This window comes from Halichoerus grypus, chromosome 11 (genome assembly GCF_964656455.1).
Source record: "Halichoerus grypus chromosome 11, mHalGry1.hap1.1, whole genome shotgun sequence".
NCBI lineage: Eukaryota > Metazoa > Chordata > Mammalia > Carnivora > Phocidae > Halichoerus > Halichoerus grypus.
This window is the reverse complement of record NC_135722.1, coordinates 98645784-98662781: the sequence shown is the minus strand read 5'-3', so window position 1 is coordinate 98662781 and position 16998 is coordinate 98645784. Positions and strand designations below refer to the sequence as shown.

Genomic DNA, 16998 nt, shown 5'->3' with positions numbered 1-16998 from the left:
CAGAACCCAGCAGAGCAAAAGAATCTCTGAATGTGAGCATTATATATATATATATAAAAGATGGGATTGAGAGACACTGACTGACTAGGTTAGAGCTTACGAAACCAAGTAATTGAGTGAGCGAGGTTGTACCAAAAATGCAAAGTAGTGTTCATCAAAGGAGAAAGGGTCGGTGAAGAGCAGTTCGTTCTAGAGAAAACAGCTAGGCACCACTGCCCTCAGGCGGGGAGGAGTTACTGTGAGAGGGCCACGGGGACCCCACCTCTGGGGTCAGGCCATGGGGACCCCACCTCTGGGCCACAGGGCTGTGGCGGCACCCAGCAGCAGAGCCGGGAAGTGGCCCACTGAGGACGATCCTCTTCAGGAGCGGACTTCAGAGTGGCAATTGTTTGATTAAGTAAAGAAGTTAGCCAAAAATTAAGTCTGGAAAATTCTACGAGCCTGAAGAAAATGGGAATACGCTGTGCATGATAAGCTTAGAGGAAGAGGAAATTCAGACATTTAGGTGGGTGATCTGGGTCCCCAGCCCTAGGCCCACAGCTTCTTTATCAAAAGCCTCTGAGAAAGTAGGCTGGGCCCTGGGCCGCTACTCACTGGTGTCATGGTGACAAGTGGGGAGGGTCCCCGTGGGCGCTTCAGCAGCTGCTGGGCATGTAGCTGGATGTTGGCTCCTCCATCGGATGCCCTCCGGCCGAGGGGGCCCATTCCATTCAGCAGCTGTAGGGTGGGCGGCTGTAAGAGGGACTGCTCCTGTCGTAAGCACAGCGGGCAGGACGGGGTGGTGAGGCGGGGAAGGAGGAGGGAGAAAAGAGCAGCCCTCTAAGCTACGGAAACTAAAGGATCCTTTAAGTATGTCGAGACTGATCTTCCCTCTCACCCAAGCTGCTGTGCAGGAGACATCATCCTTCTCTATAAGGATATACCCTTAAAACCTGGGCAAGGTCCCTCCAAGTCTCTCGAAGGAAGCTCAAATGTATTTCTCTGGGGTCAAGCCCTCTCCCACATCCAGGTACCTTGTACTCAAGTTGCCCAGTCGGTTGCAAATTTTGCATGGGCAGCAGGTTGTGCATGAAGTTCACGTTAGGGGCCACCTGGAGGAATGGAGCCTGCGGGCTGACTCCAGGAAAGCCAGGCAGGAGCTTCTGCAGGTCTTCCAGAACTTCCGTGCTGATAGGAGACAGGACGACAGAGAAGTTCGGTTAACAGTCTCACTCCAAAGTGCTCATAACCCCAAACTGATGAAACTGCTAAGTTCGGCACAAGTTTTATTGTTGTTGTCATTGTTGTTTTACTTTTTTACTTTCCTCCTGAATTTGTACTTCTGAGACCCCAAAGCAAGTAGAAGTCTAGTGTATGGAATGTGGCTCTCTGCCATTTTACCATTTGGGACTGGGGTTTGCTATTCTTCGTTGACCACTCATGTAAAACCAACAGCTCTGAGCCAAGAGGAAATCCTGGCACCACTCCAGTTCAGGTTTTCAAAGCCTAGAGGTGAACAGCAAGCTTCTAGAGGACACAGACCATCCACTAAAACAATGGCCGCCCGAAGTAGCAACTGATTCACCAGGGAAAGAATGCAATTATTCCTGTCGGTGCTGATGGGACAGATAAGTGGTGGATGTGCACGGCTGTTGCGCCCTAACAGTAAGGTTCGCAGCACACATTAAAGTAAGAGATCTTTCCACGAACAGAGCTGACACAGGACTCCACCCCTTTGCAGCTGACATGGTCTTTGAAGCCAGAATGTTCCCCCACTGCCTGTTTGATCGTAGGCCAAGAATGAGAAACGTAAAGCAAACAATCAGCAGGCCTCAGGAGGCTTTTTTGGAAATCACTCAGAGAAAAAAGGTATTTATAAGAACACCAGTTTCGCCCCTAACTGAATTCTCAAGAGAACTCTTGCCATAACCTTCTCTTCCCAGCACAGTAAAGGAAATATCCAGAGAAGAGGTAAGGCTATTTTTAATGTTGAAAGTCTTCAAATGTAGAACAAAAACAGACTGCCAGCCTTCGGTACATTTCCCCATGTGAGGGCATCAGAGAGCATACTGCAGGACTGTTTTGGGAAAACGCTGTGGGAAACTGGTACTTACTTGGTATGTTTTTGGATTCTTGCTCGCTTAATTTAATTTTTAACTTACATAAATTACACCATATCATTTGTCCTCCCTTCCTAGATGAATCTTGCATTAGAACATGTAGTAAACAATATCTCTAAAAGCTGTCAAACTTGGATGAATTTTAAGGGGGTACTTTTATGTGACTTAGATCAGAAGATCTCAATTTTTGTGAGCCAAGATACTACCACACTCTTCACCAAAGTATCATGATTAACGGATACCATGGTGGCTATCGGCCCACCATCCACCAGGGACAGCTCTGTAATACTTTGGTCACATCAAGTCTGATCTACCCGGGACCCTGAACTGGGTTAAAAAAAAACACATCTTGGCCACTGGATTCGATCTCATCTAGGAGGTATAACGAAGTAGGGAAAATGAGCCATGGTAGGAACTCAAAGTCAGGTGGGAGTTCTCTGCCATGGAATTAATCAGGGCTGTCGGCCAGATACTCACCGTGGGTCAGCCACGCCCACTGTGTGCCTCCGCATGGACAAATAGCGGACCAGTGCTTCAGGGGAGGGCTCCTCACCCTCATCACTGTCCAAGTTCACTGTCCCGTCCGGCTGAGGTAAAGGAAATACAATCCAATTAGAAATAAAGAGGAGTTCGAAATGAGAAGCCAGGAAAGGAAGCAAAGATACGGGGAAGAAAGTGGTTTTGGCTGACGGCTATCCGAGGTCACTACTTGCCTCCACAATCTGGTTCTCTGGGTTGATCAGCTGCACCTGGGGAACGCTGATGTTCATAGTGGTACCAGCCTGCTCCGCCTAGAAAGTAGCACATACGTATACATTCTTATCTTACATGCTAGATGGAAGTAATGATGGTCTTTCAAAGGATTCTTGGTTGCTAAAGTCTATGTTTCTACCTCTGAGTCTTTGGTTCCTCTGCCCTTAGAAGCTACAACAAGGAAGCATTCTTTAGGGAAAACAGTCTCTATCAATGATTGGCTGTTTCTTTAAAAAAAAAAAAAAAAAGGCAACTCTTGTTGCCCATCCTGAGTACTGGAATACCCTTCCATCCTCTCTGTCAAAGAAAAAGGTTCTGACCTCTGCTTGACCTCTGACAAAGGAAGAGGTGACAGACAGGAGGGGCGGAGGTAAGGAAGAACAGGAAACTCTCTTGGAGTGAGTTAGTGAGCGCTGAATAACCATCCCCTCCTCCCCTGTGTTACTTGTCCCGATTCAGGTCACTGGAGTTATTGCCCACCTGGACATTGACTGGTGCTTGAAAGGCCATGGCTCGGGGCATGCTAGGAGGTGCTCCGACACGCAGGGTTTTGTGTCTCTTATGTCGATCACACAGCAGGCTGTAGATTGCACTATAGTGATCATAGGCATCTGATCTTAACGACTACCAAGGGAGAAGGGAAAAGAGTAAAAAACCCTGGTGAAATGGCATGTCAATAACAAAACCCTCTCAACAGTACATTAGAAGACCAAAGCACCTTCTTGTCAAGGCTCAGAGAGGGGCGAAGGAAGAAGAACAGAGAGAAAAGGGAAAGTTCTCAGGAAGGAGAAAAGAGTGGAAAAGGCAGGACAGAGGGAATACGGCTACCCCTCGCTTTGTCCTCCACGCCTTTAGGGATACCTGTAGCGTCCGCTCTTTGTCCAGTCCCATGTCCTCCATGGCCAAGAGGACGTCCTCATTCAGGGGGTCTATCTGTCTTTCTTCCTTCAGCTGCTGGCATTCAGCTATTAACTGTGACATTAAAAAGAGACAAGCTATCAAAGCCCCAGTTAACCATGTCGTGATGGCAGATGGTCTATAAGGAACTAGCTGTTCCGTGCCCCTAGCTTGGGATATTTTTGGCCTCAGACAAAGCCTAAGCAAGAAAGTTCTAGGTACTCAGCTGTAGGCAGACAAGATCCCCGTTTTGCGGAGGTCCTTTGGGATGGCCAGAATGGTTTAAATAAAGCTGTGCTGCAGAAGCCACTGAACTGAACACACAAAGACAAGAGGAAGGAGCTATGCAGGAATGTGGGCTATACGGTTTCAAAAGCCAAGGAGGGACTATGATTTGGCGGCAAGTGGTAGGCAACTGGTATCACTACTCTCCAACAACTCAAGCGGCTTTAAAATTCCCTCCTGCTTGCTTCCCTTGCTGCTTCAGTAACACATCACAGTTTGCTCCCAGCACCCGCCCTTTGCAAGTCGCGGCCTAATTACAATCTCATGCAAAAGAGAGAGCTCTGAGCGGAGCTTCCAGAGGCAAGCAGAACTCAGCTCACCCGGTCAAAGTTGGGATCCGCGTCCCCCAGCTTCATCCACTTGTGCTTGCAGATCTGCTCCATTGAGAGGCGCTTATTCGGGTCTAACACCAGCATGTGGCGGATCAGGTGCTCACACTCTGCAACAGACACAAAGGGGCCGCCTTCAGTCTCAGCGAGGGGGGCACCGGTGCGGCTGAGGAACTGGAGGCAAGGCAAGCAGATGGACTCTTCAGCTCCTTGCCTCTCATTTCTCTTGCTTGCTCCTTACCTATGTCACTGCTTACACCACAAGGGAACGGGCAAAGGCAGGAAGAGGCGAAGAAAAGTTGGGTTAATACCTTCATTAAAAGTCTGACCAGACAGTTTAGGGATAATCCCTGGGTCTCACTTATTTATATTATGTATGGCCCCATTTAATGCAATTAATAAAGAACTGAATGTCCTCTGGGGGCACCTGGGTGGTGCAGTCAGTTAAGCATCTGACTCTTGGTTTTGAATCAGGTCCTGATCTGAGGGTGGTGGGATGGAGCCCCACGTCAGGCTCCAGGCTCAGCGCGGACTCTGCTTGAGATTCTCTCCCTCTCCCTGCCCCTCCCACATGTGCTCGCTCTCTCTCTAAAATGAATAAATCTTAAAAAAAAAAAACAAAAAACTGAATGTCCTCTAAAGAGATTCAGTATCTTACAAGGTCCTCAAAACATTCAGTTCTACCTTCCTATATGTATTACTACGTGCCTACTAATGCTTCTGGCTTGGTGTCCAGAGCTCTCTTCAAATCTCAGAATTTAAATTTCCAGTGGTCCAAGGTGTGGGGGAGAGAGGCTCTGGATGCTCCTTCCTACACACTGGGACTCTGCTGCCGGCCTTATTTGTCATTTTCTCAATGTGTATTTAAACATTCACAGGTGCATACAACTGGGCTCTTGAGCTATAAAGATTCAGATCAGTATTTTTCTTTGACGGTTCATACTAGATACTATGTTACAGAACGTACAATGGATTCACAATCAAGAACCCTATATTCTGATTTCAAAACCACTCTCTAAGTTTTCTCAAGTGTAAACAGGGGGTAGAGGATGATGAGGGAGGAGTCCTTGTGTTTGGAGGTGGCAGCAAAGACAAGAGCGAGCAGCACTAACGGACACTCTCCGGAGCACTTAACAACTACTCTTCTTTCATCTACAGCTCACGGCGATCCTAGCAGGAAGGTCCCATCATCACTGCCATTTTAGAGATGGTAAAAAAGAGGCACAGAGAAGTCAAGAAATGTGTCCAAGATCTCATGGAAGTCAGGTCTCAAACCTGACGACAGTCTGACGCTTCGGCTACTGCCCTTAACCGCTAGGCTGCCTCTGGACTGTGCAGAGCTGTGGGCAGGATCCGAACTCCTAGCCAGTAATTTAGCCTCTTCATCCAAGCCACCAGCATCCCTGGCCTAGACTACTGCAAAAGTCTCCTGGCCGGTCTTTCCATGTCCACCCTTGCTCCTTTACAACTTGTTTTCCATAGAGAAGCAAAGGGCATATTTCTAAAACATAAATCTGAGTTAGCACCACCTTGCCTACAACTCTCCAGTCTCTTCCCACAATCCAGAGAATGAAGTCCGACGTCCCCGGCCCCCAGGCCCACATCTCTGCCCCTGGCCTCGCCTACTGCCACACTCCCCCTGGCTCACGGAGCCCCGGCGGCACCAGCATCCTCTCTGGACGGTGCACGTGTCTAGCACATTCCCACCAGCGGCCTTTCCACTCGCTGCTTCCTCGGACCTCACATGGCTGACTCCTTGTCACTCAGGAGAGGACTTAAATGCCACTTCCTCAGAAAGCTCTTCCCTGCCACCTCGTCACTCTCAAGTGGGCCTCCGGTCACCCTCTATGCCACCACATGAATTTTCTCCATGCAAACGACTTCTTTTGAAGCTATCTGGTTTACTTCTTTATTGTCCAGTTCCCTCACCACAATGCAAGGCCCGTGTCTTTCTTACCTATGTTTCTGGTACCAAACCTTCAATACCAGAGATGGTGATTACACCTAACTGGCGCTCAATCAATAGCCACCGAGTATATGAATCAATATTTAATGAAACTCTAGTCAAACGAGATTGTGTTTGTGAAATGCTTTTTAAAACTGTAAAATTCTGGGGAGCAGGGTGAGGGGGTGGGTGAGCTGGGGAAGGGGACTAAAAGGCACACATTTCCAGTTATAAAAGAAGTAAGAAGTGAAGAAGCCATGTACAGCACTGGGAATACAGGTGAGGATCGCATAACCTCACCCAGCCACCCAGAGATGGTAGCGAGATTCTTGCGGTGATCGTGCCGTAAGTGTAAACACTGAATCACCATGTTGTCCACCTGTGACTAGTACAGTGATGTATGTCAATTATGCTTCAATTAAAAAAAAAAAAAGATATTTTAAAAAACACTATAGAATTCTCTGTAAGATACAGGTTTTAAAACGGTTTCCATTTCATGACATTGGTCCTGAAAATAAGACTGGCCAGTGAGGACAGTAGTAACCAATCAGTGCTAATTTTAAAAGACTTTTTATGTCCAAGGCACTGTGCTTAACAACTTTATTTCATTTACTCCTCTCAACAACCCTAAATTAGCTTCTATTATTAGCCTCCCGTATAAAAGAAGAAACAAGTGAACGTGCTCGACACTGCAAAGTAATGGCAGGGCTGGGGCAACAGAGATAGGCTTCTCACCACCCGTGATACATCTTCACGTGGATATAAATCCTGTTTGATCTATTTTTCCAGAGTGAATTCAACTCTGCAACCCCACAGTTTCTGCACCATGTGGCAAACACCATTCTAAATCACCATATTAAAAGGAAAACAAAGAGTAATTAAGACAATGTACTCAATTCTAAATTTGTTCTTGCTTTAAAAGAAAATACAAAAAGAAAAGTCCCTATATCAACATGATTTTATAGCAGGCATCAATTTGTTCTTGCTATAATTTATAATTAAAAGTATATTCAAATGCAGTGTAGATCCTAAAACCTATATGCCTATGAAACAGTAAATGCCATCTACAACATTATACTTTTATTAAAATTATGTTTCCAAAGTAGCCAGGCTACACCCCACACCTGGAGCATTTGTATAGATTATAAATATCTTTGACACACACCTTTGTGATCTGCAGTTACTTGAGAGGAAAAAAATGTTCCTAATTTTAAAAAAGTTACTACAACTGGGGTGCCTGGGTGGCTCAGTCGGTTAAGCGTCCAACTCTTGGTCTCAGCTCAGGTCTTGATCTCAGGGTCATGAGTTCAAGCCCCATGTTGGGTTCCACGCTGGCGCATGGAGCCTACTTTATTTATTTTTTTAAAAGATTTTATTTATTTATTTGACAGAGAGAGACACAGCGAGAGAGGGAACACAAGCAGGGGGAGAGGAAGAGGGAGAAGCAGGCTTCCCGCTGAGCAGAGAGCCCGATGCGGGGCTCGATCCCAGGACTCTGGGATCATGACCTGAGCCGAAGGCAGATGCTTAACGACTGAGCCACCCAGGCGCCCCTTTAAAAAAAAAAAAAGAGAGAGTTACTACAACTGAAGACCCCCAGGTAGGGAGGAGGCCTGGGCCTGATTGGAAAGTGGTGAGATTTTTGTTCAGGCCTCTAGATGGCGCCCTTCTGTTTTCTCTCAGTTCCCACACAGCATGCAGCGCATAAAAGGTAACCGCGTCAGTCCTCAGTCAGATGACCAAGGCAGAATGACGTTCAGTTACAGGCTTGTTTTAAAACAGGATTTTCAAGGCAATTTCCTTAAAATCAAAAGAAATGAACACTAATATAGTAAGCCTTGCTTAGAAGATATAGCTAGTTCAATTTCAGGATCTTGAAATCTTTATTCAGTCATCCTTAATCATGATTTGGTTTCAGATGCCTTGAAAACTCTCCAGAAAAATGCAAACAAGAATTTATACACAAAAATTTGCATGTAACTTCAGTCTGTTCAAGGAGCCCTCGAATCATGCCATCGATTCCCCCGATGGCTATAGGTCCCAGGTTAAGGCCTCCTGATGGCAGTGATGGTCCTGAGGAGACAAGTTTTTACCTTGTATGCCTATGCCCTCCATAATATCTCTCATGCAAAGGAACAGAAATCTCACACTTTCCATGTGTTGCACAGATGGTAAAATATGACAAAATGCAGAAAGCCAGATATTATCATCAACTCATACTTCCTAAGTGTCCTACATAGCTCGTGAAATTAAATTCAGGCTCGATGGGAACACACCGGTCTACATAAAATATGGAGAGAGGGTGAGAACAAAGGTAAGCGATGCTCCCAACCTCATACCACAAGCAACCACGGGGCAGTCAATTAAAACCAGTGGAAGGAAGCAAGGGCCTCCGATGAAAGGGTACACGCGTCAACTTTTCCAGCTGCCAAGTCCTCTATTCTCACGTCACCAATGGCCCCGTCCCTCGTCCCCGCCCTCGGCTAGCGTCTGCGGGAACAGGCTGCTCCGTGTGCGCATGCCAGAGCACCCAGCAGTGCCTGCAGCCCCCTCTTTCATCTGCCCCGCACAAGACGCATGGGACGCCAGGCGGTCTCTGCAGTGCACATCGCCCGGGGCCCTGAAACCCGATCTGCCACCAGCTCGCTAACTAGAGGATGCTCTCGGGCCCTGCCCTGCGGCACTGAAAGGCGTTGGGAAGGATCCATGGAGAGACGGCTGTGTCAGGCCAGGCCCTAAAATGGGAATGACAAGGAGACTGCCCGTGTCATTCCATCTAAGAGGGCCAGGTCTTTAACAACTTTTTTCTTTTTGAAACTTGATGATAAACAGTTTTTCTCTAAGAGGTTCAGAGTATCTCGTCTGGGTTGGGGGGCAGGGGGTGGGGGAAGTAAAGGGTGAGCAAGGGGAATTAAAAACCAACTTCAAATTCACCAAAAGTAGTTGACAGAAGTTCTGTCTCCAGCTTCAGGCCAGAAGAAGAAATGAGTAACTTTAGAAAGAATTTCCGGACTCAAAGTTTGAGAATATGGCCTCTGAAGACAGGTGAAAGGCCAGGAGGCTGATTTATCTTGGAGACGAGAAGGTGTATGTAGGTCAGCAGCAAGGGGCATACTTGGTGTTCTTCAAGTATCGGAAGGGTTTTTAAAAAGAAAACCAAGTGGATTTATACTATGCTGTTCCAGGGGCCTGAATCTGAGATGATTAGGAAGTCACAAGTTCAATGTAGGACAAGTCTTTCTAATTGTTACAGGTGATCCAAATTCCTGGGTCAGGGTCTTAGGGATCTGAGGAGGGGCCCCTTAGGGAAGCGAGAGGGGCTGTCCAGTGGGCAGGGCCCCATCTGCGGCACAGCTAATTTTATCCATTTTATAGATGAGTGTTCTGAGTAAGAGTTCGCTTGCAAAGTCCAGAAACAACTATCCTGGAAAGGATGAACTCCTCGGTCCTGTCCAGCTCTGAAAACCATGTAACTGTGAAACGGGAATGATCTATCCTGGGAAAGAGCATACTTATTATCACTAGATGCGCTGAATCAGAGGCTGGCATCTGAGACGTCACTAAAAGGGCTCCCAGCATTACGTCAGGAAGACCGGGAGTCCCGTAAGGACGGAGCCTGCGTCTATCTGCCTGAGCTGCGTACCCCGGTGCCCACCACAACACCGCACAGGCTAACAGCCCTCCAGAAGGCTGAGGAGAGAAGTACTAGACTGCATGCCTGCTACAGCTCCTTCGAACACATTTCCTCAGCAGGTCCCAAGAATCCACAAGAGAACAGGCCTTCTCCAGGCTTCCAACCAGAAAAAGGAGACAACTATCCTTTTACAGAAGACAGAGGTGGCAGGGTTTGGGGGCAAAAGCCCAGACCAGATGGTTTCCAGGGCCTTCCCTTGTAGCTTTAGAGTTCTTTGCCTCACACAGGGGCACCTACTCACTGATCTTGTCTGAGGCAGAATACAGAATAATCTGTAAATCAAGATTACCACGTGGGGACCCACAGATATCTGCAATATGGGCAAAGCCTTAGCGTCAAGATTATGTTACAACAAACCAAAACTCTTAGCAGATAAGCCTTCCCCATAAACCCTGTGGATTTGATTGAAAGTATTAATCATATATCTTTAGCATGTTAACAGAGTGAGAGTGAGAGAGAAAAGAATAAAAAACATAAGGAAGGAGGGTATGAAAGATTAATAGAGCAATTCCTTCAAAAGTATTACTCAATAATAATTACTAACATTTATTGAGCATTTATATGCTAGGCAGAGTGCTAACCACTTTAATTAAGCATTTAATTCACACACCAACCTCTATTACCATCATACCCATTTTAAAGATAAAGAAATTAAAAATCAGAGAAGTTAAGAAATTTGACCTGAAAATAAGAGGCAGAGCCAGGACACAAATTCTGGGCAGTCTGACTCCAAAGTCAGAGTTCGTAACCCACATGGCACCTAAAATAATTAATTCTGGATAGTTTACTTAGTAGCTAGCGTATCTTTAAAAAGGCAAATCAAATCAATTTTCCTTTTCTGACGATCGAATGCCAGGTACTCTTCACAGGCTCTGTCACACTAGAGCCGCCTACAAGCCAAGTTCGGAAAAAAGCAGGCTGTGAACGAGCCAAAAACAATGTTAAGGGGGATGGTAAGTTGGATTGCGAGGAACTGAGAAGGCAAGGACATTGGGGTACGTATTAAATGCACCAGCGAAGAGCGAACCCAGTTGACACACCCGGGTTGTTGGTGCTGATGGAGACTGATGGCCAGAAACAACAGGCTTCCTCCATCAAGGCGCCACAGACCAGGAGAAGGGGTGGGCAGAAATCTGGGGAACTGAATCATCAGCATCTTCAGGCTGATCCTATGATGGAGGGAATGCCAATGGTCCCTTAAGCCCTTCATGTGATGCCAAAGGATGGGACATGGCAAAGCAATCATTTTCGGCTCTGTGGGCAGAGGAGTGGTCTGAAAGAAATTGAGTCATAGATTTTTTTCTGACCACATAAAACTGCTTTGAGCTGGGGAAACAGAAGACATCTGTGTGCCAGGAGGCACGGGAAGAATGCAAGGAAGACACAATTACTCAGGAAATTCTTGCTCCTTGCAGGTGCCTGGAAGAAGGGTATGGTCTGGTGTCACATGAGTACATTCCAGTCAATACCAGGTGCGTTCAAAGGTAATTCCAAAGAGTTCTTTTTTTTTCAATCATTTTAACAAACTTCTTAATAATGTTTAATTCCCCAGAGCAATTCAAATTTCAAAGACGGCTCTATTTCTCTCAAAATCCTTCAGAAAGGAAACAAAAATAAATTGGCTATTAAAATCTCTAAAACGTCTGCTTCCTGGAAAACAAGTAACCTTATCATTTTTTTTTTTCAAGTTAAATGGCACTAAAGTTTTACACGTCTCAGAACCAGGATACTATGGGATATACTGCCAGATTCTCTTATCCCAAGTCACCTTGCCTAGCTCAGGTAGCAGTCTGGGGGAGAACATACTATGAGAGCAAATGACAGATGAATGGTCTGCAATGACCACCTCTGGATGGAGCGGACTGGGGCCCAGAAGAGTCTGTGCCCTTGCCATGTGTGTTCTGGATTCACAGCTCCTCTTTAATGCTATCTGCCTTTTCCCAAAAGGAAAACCAGGCACCAAACATGCTGTTCTTCTTAATGAAAAGAAAATATAATCTGCCATCACGTCCTTGTCCTGTCATAATCATGGCCTAAAAACAGCGTGACTCTCTTGCAACATCATGATCCTATAGAAAGAATTAAAAAGTCAATCAAAAACACATCAGAGGGGTTATTGCCAAGATCTCCTCTTTTGGTAAGAAGCTGGCCAGAGTTAAGGGTTACCCTCACTCTGCCTGTAAACTCAGCCCCAGAAATGACGGTTTTTAATACGCCCAAGGAAACCCTGTCATTGTCAGCTGTCAGCTAAGGTCAAACCTACTTTATATAGTGACTATTTTAAAATCTAAATGAAGTAGACAAATGGTCTTGAAACAAGACATTTCTATGTATAAATAACGTACACTGAATGTGCTAAGACCTACAGATGCATTCAGAGATGGCATAAATGTTAAATACAATCATACAAAATACAGAGGTTTTTTGTTATATTAGATCTTCCTGGAACAACGATGCTGTAGGGATTGGATGACTTACACTCTATAAACCTAATTTTGATGTTACTGTCACACAAATATATACACATTTCCAACTCGCAAGTTAGTTAAGGGGGTTTATTTAAAGTACTAGTCAATACCACAGTTTTACACAACCAAAGAAAATACATAATCTCGGAATTAACTATAATGGAACTTAATCTACAATAGTGTTGGCTGTAATAAGATTTGACTCAGCTGAGATCAGCAACTCCTGTGTCAGAAAATCTTGTTTTGAAATCATCTGCTTTCAGTTCTTTAGGGGAAAGAAAACTGGGACTCCCAGTACTGAACTATTCAGTAGAATTCCTAGAAGGATGGTCCGACAGTAAGAGATCAGACAAGGAAATGGGAGAGTTCTTGATTTAAATACAAATCCCAACAGTGCTGCAAATTATTATCAGACTGTTCTGGAATAAAAATCAAGTGCCTTATAACTAAACCCTGTGAGACACTTTCTGTGACTGAACACAGAGGCCAAGGGAAGGTGGCTTGGCACAACTGAGCAAATAAAGACAGGGCTGGTGAGAAAAGCTTCTCATGGAGAATGAATAAACTTAGGCTGAGAGACTTTTCTCTTTGGTTTTAGCAGTTTATCAGTCTTAGATGGACTGAGGAGAAAACAAGTGGCCATCTCTCTCCATTTATTAGAAAAATAACAACTATTTCTTGAATGTTCCTTATTTTCTAGTTTTCCTGGGTGGCTGTGATGCTTCGGATTTAAGATTTGGAGATCAGGGGATGCGGGCTTAAAGGCTGGGAGGCTGACGCTGACCTCTGGGCCCCACCAGGCTACGGTGTTCTACTAGTAGAGGCTGTCCAATTTGAAGTTCACATTGTTTAAAAATTACATTGTTGCCTGTACCGCCCTATTCAAGTATGGTTTTATAAGTCCTAATATCAATCCTTAGAGTAGAACAAAATTCTGGTTTAGTTTCACTCCAGAGTCCAATATAGAGTAGTTGATACTCTTTTTCCAATACATAATTGATGTAGATGGACAAAGATATGTATTCTAGGACTCTCCTGATACTTGGAATACCTTGGCAGATACATATTTCTTGAGAATTAAAATACGAGCAAAGACAGGTGGCTTCTGAAGCCAGAAGGCTAGTGTTCAAATCTCGGCTCTGCCACTTCCTAGCTGTAGGATTTGGGGTCCATCACTCCATCTTACCATGCCTTGATTATCTTGTCTATCAAATAACGAGAGTTGCCTACTTCTGGGGTGGTTCCATATATAAAACAAGTTAATGCAACAGTGCCTGGTCCATAGAAAGTGTTCAATGAATGTTAAGTATTATCCAAATCTCTGGAGTCCTTCCACTTAGAACTTTCTCCCTCTCCCTATTTTCCTCCATAGGGCTGCCATAAGCTTGGAGACAGTCTGCTTGCAAGGGGCAATAATGAATAAGGCAGTAAGTACTGGTACTTCCCCATGGTTCCCCACTATGTTAGGTAAAATCAGAGGAGCTCTGCGTGACCCTGAGGTAGATCCTGTCCCTTTCCTGACATCCCCTGTGATTTCTTCATTCACTAACACGAAAGCACTACGCGGGTTTCCCGCTAGTGGAAGACTATGCCCCAAAATGTATTAGAGAACTGCTTTTAGGATGCTGAGCCCCTAGGTATATGGACGCTGGTGGGTGAGCTACTTTAATTTCCTGTCCCATCCCCTCTATGCAAAGTGCTTTTAGCCAAGCAAGATGTTGTGTGGTTCTTGATGAGTAAGCCAGTCCGGGCAGAGCTGCCTGCTTCGAAGTACAAGCTCTTTGGCAGGAGCCGCACAGCGGTCTCCATCAGGAGCATTATGGAAGCCTGGGTCTTGTGTTCCCAGTGATAAAATGCTTATGCAGTATTACAATTAATTAAGGCACAATAAAGTCTGATCAATAAGGACTCAAAAATATTGTCCACAAGAGATCTCTCTGCACTTACTGTCACAGCAGTTTTTCCACTATAAATTAATTTTCCTTCAGTATTAAATGAATGACTGATCTTTACAATATTCACTAGCAGATAGTATAATTGGTGAATAAGACAAACAAGGCTTTAAGAAGTAGGCTTCTGAAGGTTTTAAAAAATATCCTGGTAGTTAATGAGTTTGGTACTCAACAAATTTAAGCTGCTGGCTTCCTTCAGTGGGAGGGGGAGTCAGAGAAAGCACCTGACAACACGTGTGGTCAGGCGAGGTCTCATCGTCCGTAACAGCTCAAAACCCAGCAAGTTCCAACTTTCAATTCTTCTGTAATTTAGGTTCCAGGTTTTTACCTAACCACTCTCCAGGATGCTCTCAGAATTTTAATCCAAAAACGCTGGTCTAGACCAAACTTATTTCACTTGAGACATAGAAAGCCAAATCCATAATAGATCAAAACCTTTTTAAAACTAGAAGTCCCGTGACCTGGTCATTCACATAATAACCTATATAACAAAAACCCATAAAACCAGTGAATAATTTGGATCATCAGTGAATTACCTGTTTAATAATAAAACCCAAGAGTCTGACATAAGATTCTAGAGGTAAGTGGTGATAATTCAGTTTTTCACTAAGAAATATTTACTGAGGGGCGCCTGGGTGGCTCAGTCGTTAAGCGTCTGCCTTCGGCTCAGGTCATGATCCCAGGGTCCTGGGATTGAGCCCCGCATTGGGCTCCCTACTCGGCCGGAAGCCTGCTTCTCCCTCTCGCACTCCCCCTGCTTGTGTTCCCTCTCTCGCTGTGTCTCTCTCTGTCAAATAAATAAAATCTTTAAAAAAAAAAAAGAAAAATTTACTGAATGTTTACAGCACAGTAGGTCCTGTCAGGTTTTATGGGAGATGATGACGTACAGAACACAGTTCTGATATACAGGGGCTTCTATTCCAGGCAAGAGGGGAAGTCACACACCTAATCATAAAACTATGTGGTTCAAAATCGTTCAGCCTTGAATAAATCCTCTTATAAATTTGTGCCACTGTCTTCCAGCTTGGAAGCCAGGTCTTTAGTGGATCTCAGGATGCCCACGGAAGGACGCCTATATCAAACACACGAGCCCAGGCACAGAAATACCCACGAGTTGTGAGGACACTTCATTCCACACATTACTGACAATAAAAAGACGCTCAGAATTCTTGAACTGACTGCGTCCATCTGCATAGCATGGGCCCACACAGCTGCAGATATTCTGGAATTCAACGGCGCTCGAAGCAGCTAGACGGTGCGGCCTTACCCACTTGGCCTCCCAAGTGCTAATTTAGAGAACAGCAGCTCTGCTGGAGCATCTAAATCCTTTCGGCAGAAAAACGATCAACTCACTCAAGTCTGTGACAACAGCCCGAGAAAAGAAAGGATCTTGCTCCTCAGCCGCCGTACCTCCAGCAGCGCAGGAAGCAGCCGACGGGCTGCAGAGTGGCCGGCTCCGGCCTTAGAGCTCCCTCCAGCTCTCGTGAGCTGCCACCGGGACCGGACACTAGAGGTGTAAGCAAAAAAGGGACTCGGGACAGACTGTAGGTCTCCTTCATGTGAACTTGAAACTTTATGTGGCTGTGATGTCTGAGCTAAGAGACTAAACAGCCTCGTGAGTTCATCTGCTCCTTTGCCTTGTCCTTCTGAAGGCACCGTCTGCCGGGCCTCGGGCTTCAGGCCTACGACGTCAGGCAAGGCCCAGCACGTGTGTGTCCCTGAGGGCAGGAGGGCTCAGGCTGCTACCACAGAACTGTCTACTCATTTCCTAGACTGGGTTGTCGCTCATTTGCTGGCCTTAACTTTACGAAAATGTTTACTCCTACTTATGGAATTAGTTGTCTAGGATTAAAAAGGGACCACATTTAGAATAATAATATCAACAGTCTCTGAATCTTTAAACTTCCGTGTTAACTTATACTACAAATATTACTTCTTTCTAAGTAGTTAAAATGCTACATAGTTTATTTCTAGGCACTAACAGACAAATGTGGCTGACAGCAGAATAAACTTTTTTCCCAGCCTCCACTATCTGAAGCCAGCCGTGGCAAGGACGGAGTACCAACCTTCTGCCATGATGCAAGGGGACGGGGGTGGAGGGCGGAGGGAACCCAAGCTGCTCACAGGAAATACTGTGGACACTGGAAAAGCAGAGGAAGTGGTTTGTTTATCTTGCCCTTTCTTGGCAGCAGTGCGGTGTCGTCAAACACTAAATAAATGACTAAGTGAGTCATGTATTACCTGTGTGGCTTTAGGCAGGTCAAGTCATTTCTTTAAACGTCACTGGCAAAATGCTAAAATAGTATGTATCAATACCAATTCCACAGTACGGTTATCCAGCTCAAATTAGATCAAGTATAGGAAATACTGTGTCAACTTGAAAGTCCTAAAGAAATGAAGATCACTATTACTGATGTTATTATTTGAATACAAGTGTACATTCTGGAGGAGTTTTGATAGCATTTTAACGAACCTACTCAGGCCTTCATTCACTCATTTAACAGACACTTCCGGAGTGCCTGCGAGGACCCAGGCCCTGTCCTAAGCCCCGGGAATAAATACAGCAGTGAAGAGAA

The 16998-nt window shown here is 45.3% G+C and overlaps 1 protein-coding gene across 7 annotated transcripts in view; it reads right to left on the bottom strand.

The window, feature by feature from the left end:
• Nucleotides 1-16998, bottom strand: part of SIK3 (SIK family kinase 3) — a 237451-nt gene that overhangs the window by 26454 nt on the left and 193999 nt on the right. For 6 of the 7 annotated variants that reach the window (XM_036104473.2, XM_036104476.2, XM_036104475.2 and 3 more), the window contains 7 exons: nt 4355-4473; nt 3714-3824; nt 3333-3476; nt 2813-2890; nt 2577-2686; nt 1014-1167; nt 595-750 (listed from right to left, as the gene is read on the bottom strand). In XM_036104473.2, the coding sequence (XP_035960366.1) occupies nt 595-750; nt 1014-1167; nt 2577-2686; nt 2813-2890; nt 3333-3476; nt 3714-3824; nt 4355-4473 (872 nt within the window). The remainder of the gene's footprint in view (nt 1-594; nt 751-1013; nt 1168-2576; nt 2687-2812; nt 2891-3332; nt 3477-3713; nt 3825-4354; nt 4474-16998) is intronic. The other variant, XM_036104474.2, reaches the window with a different exon arrangement.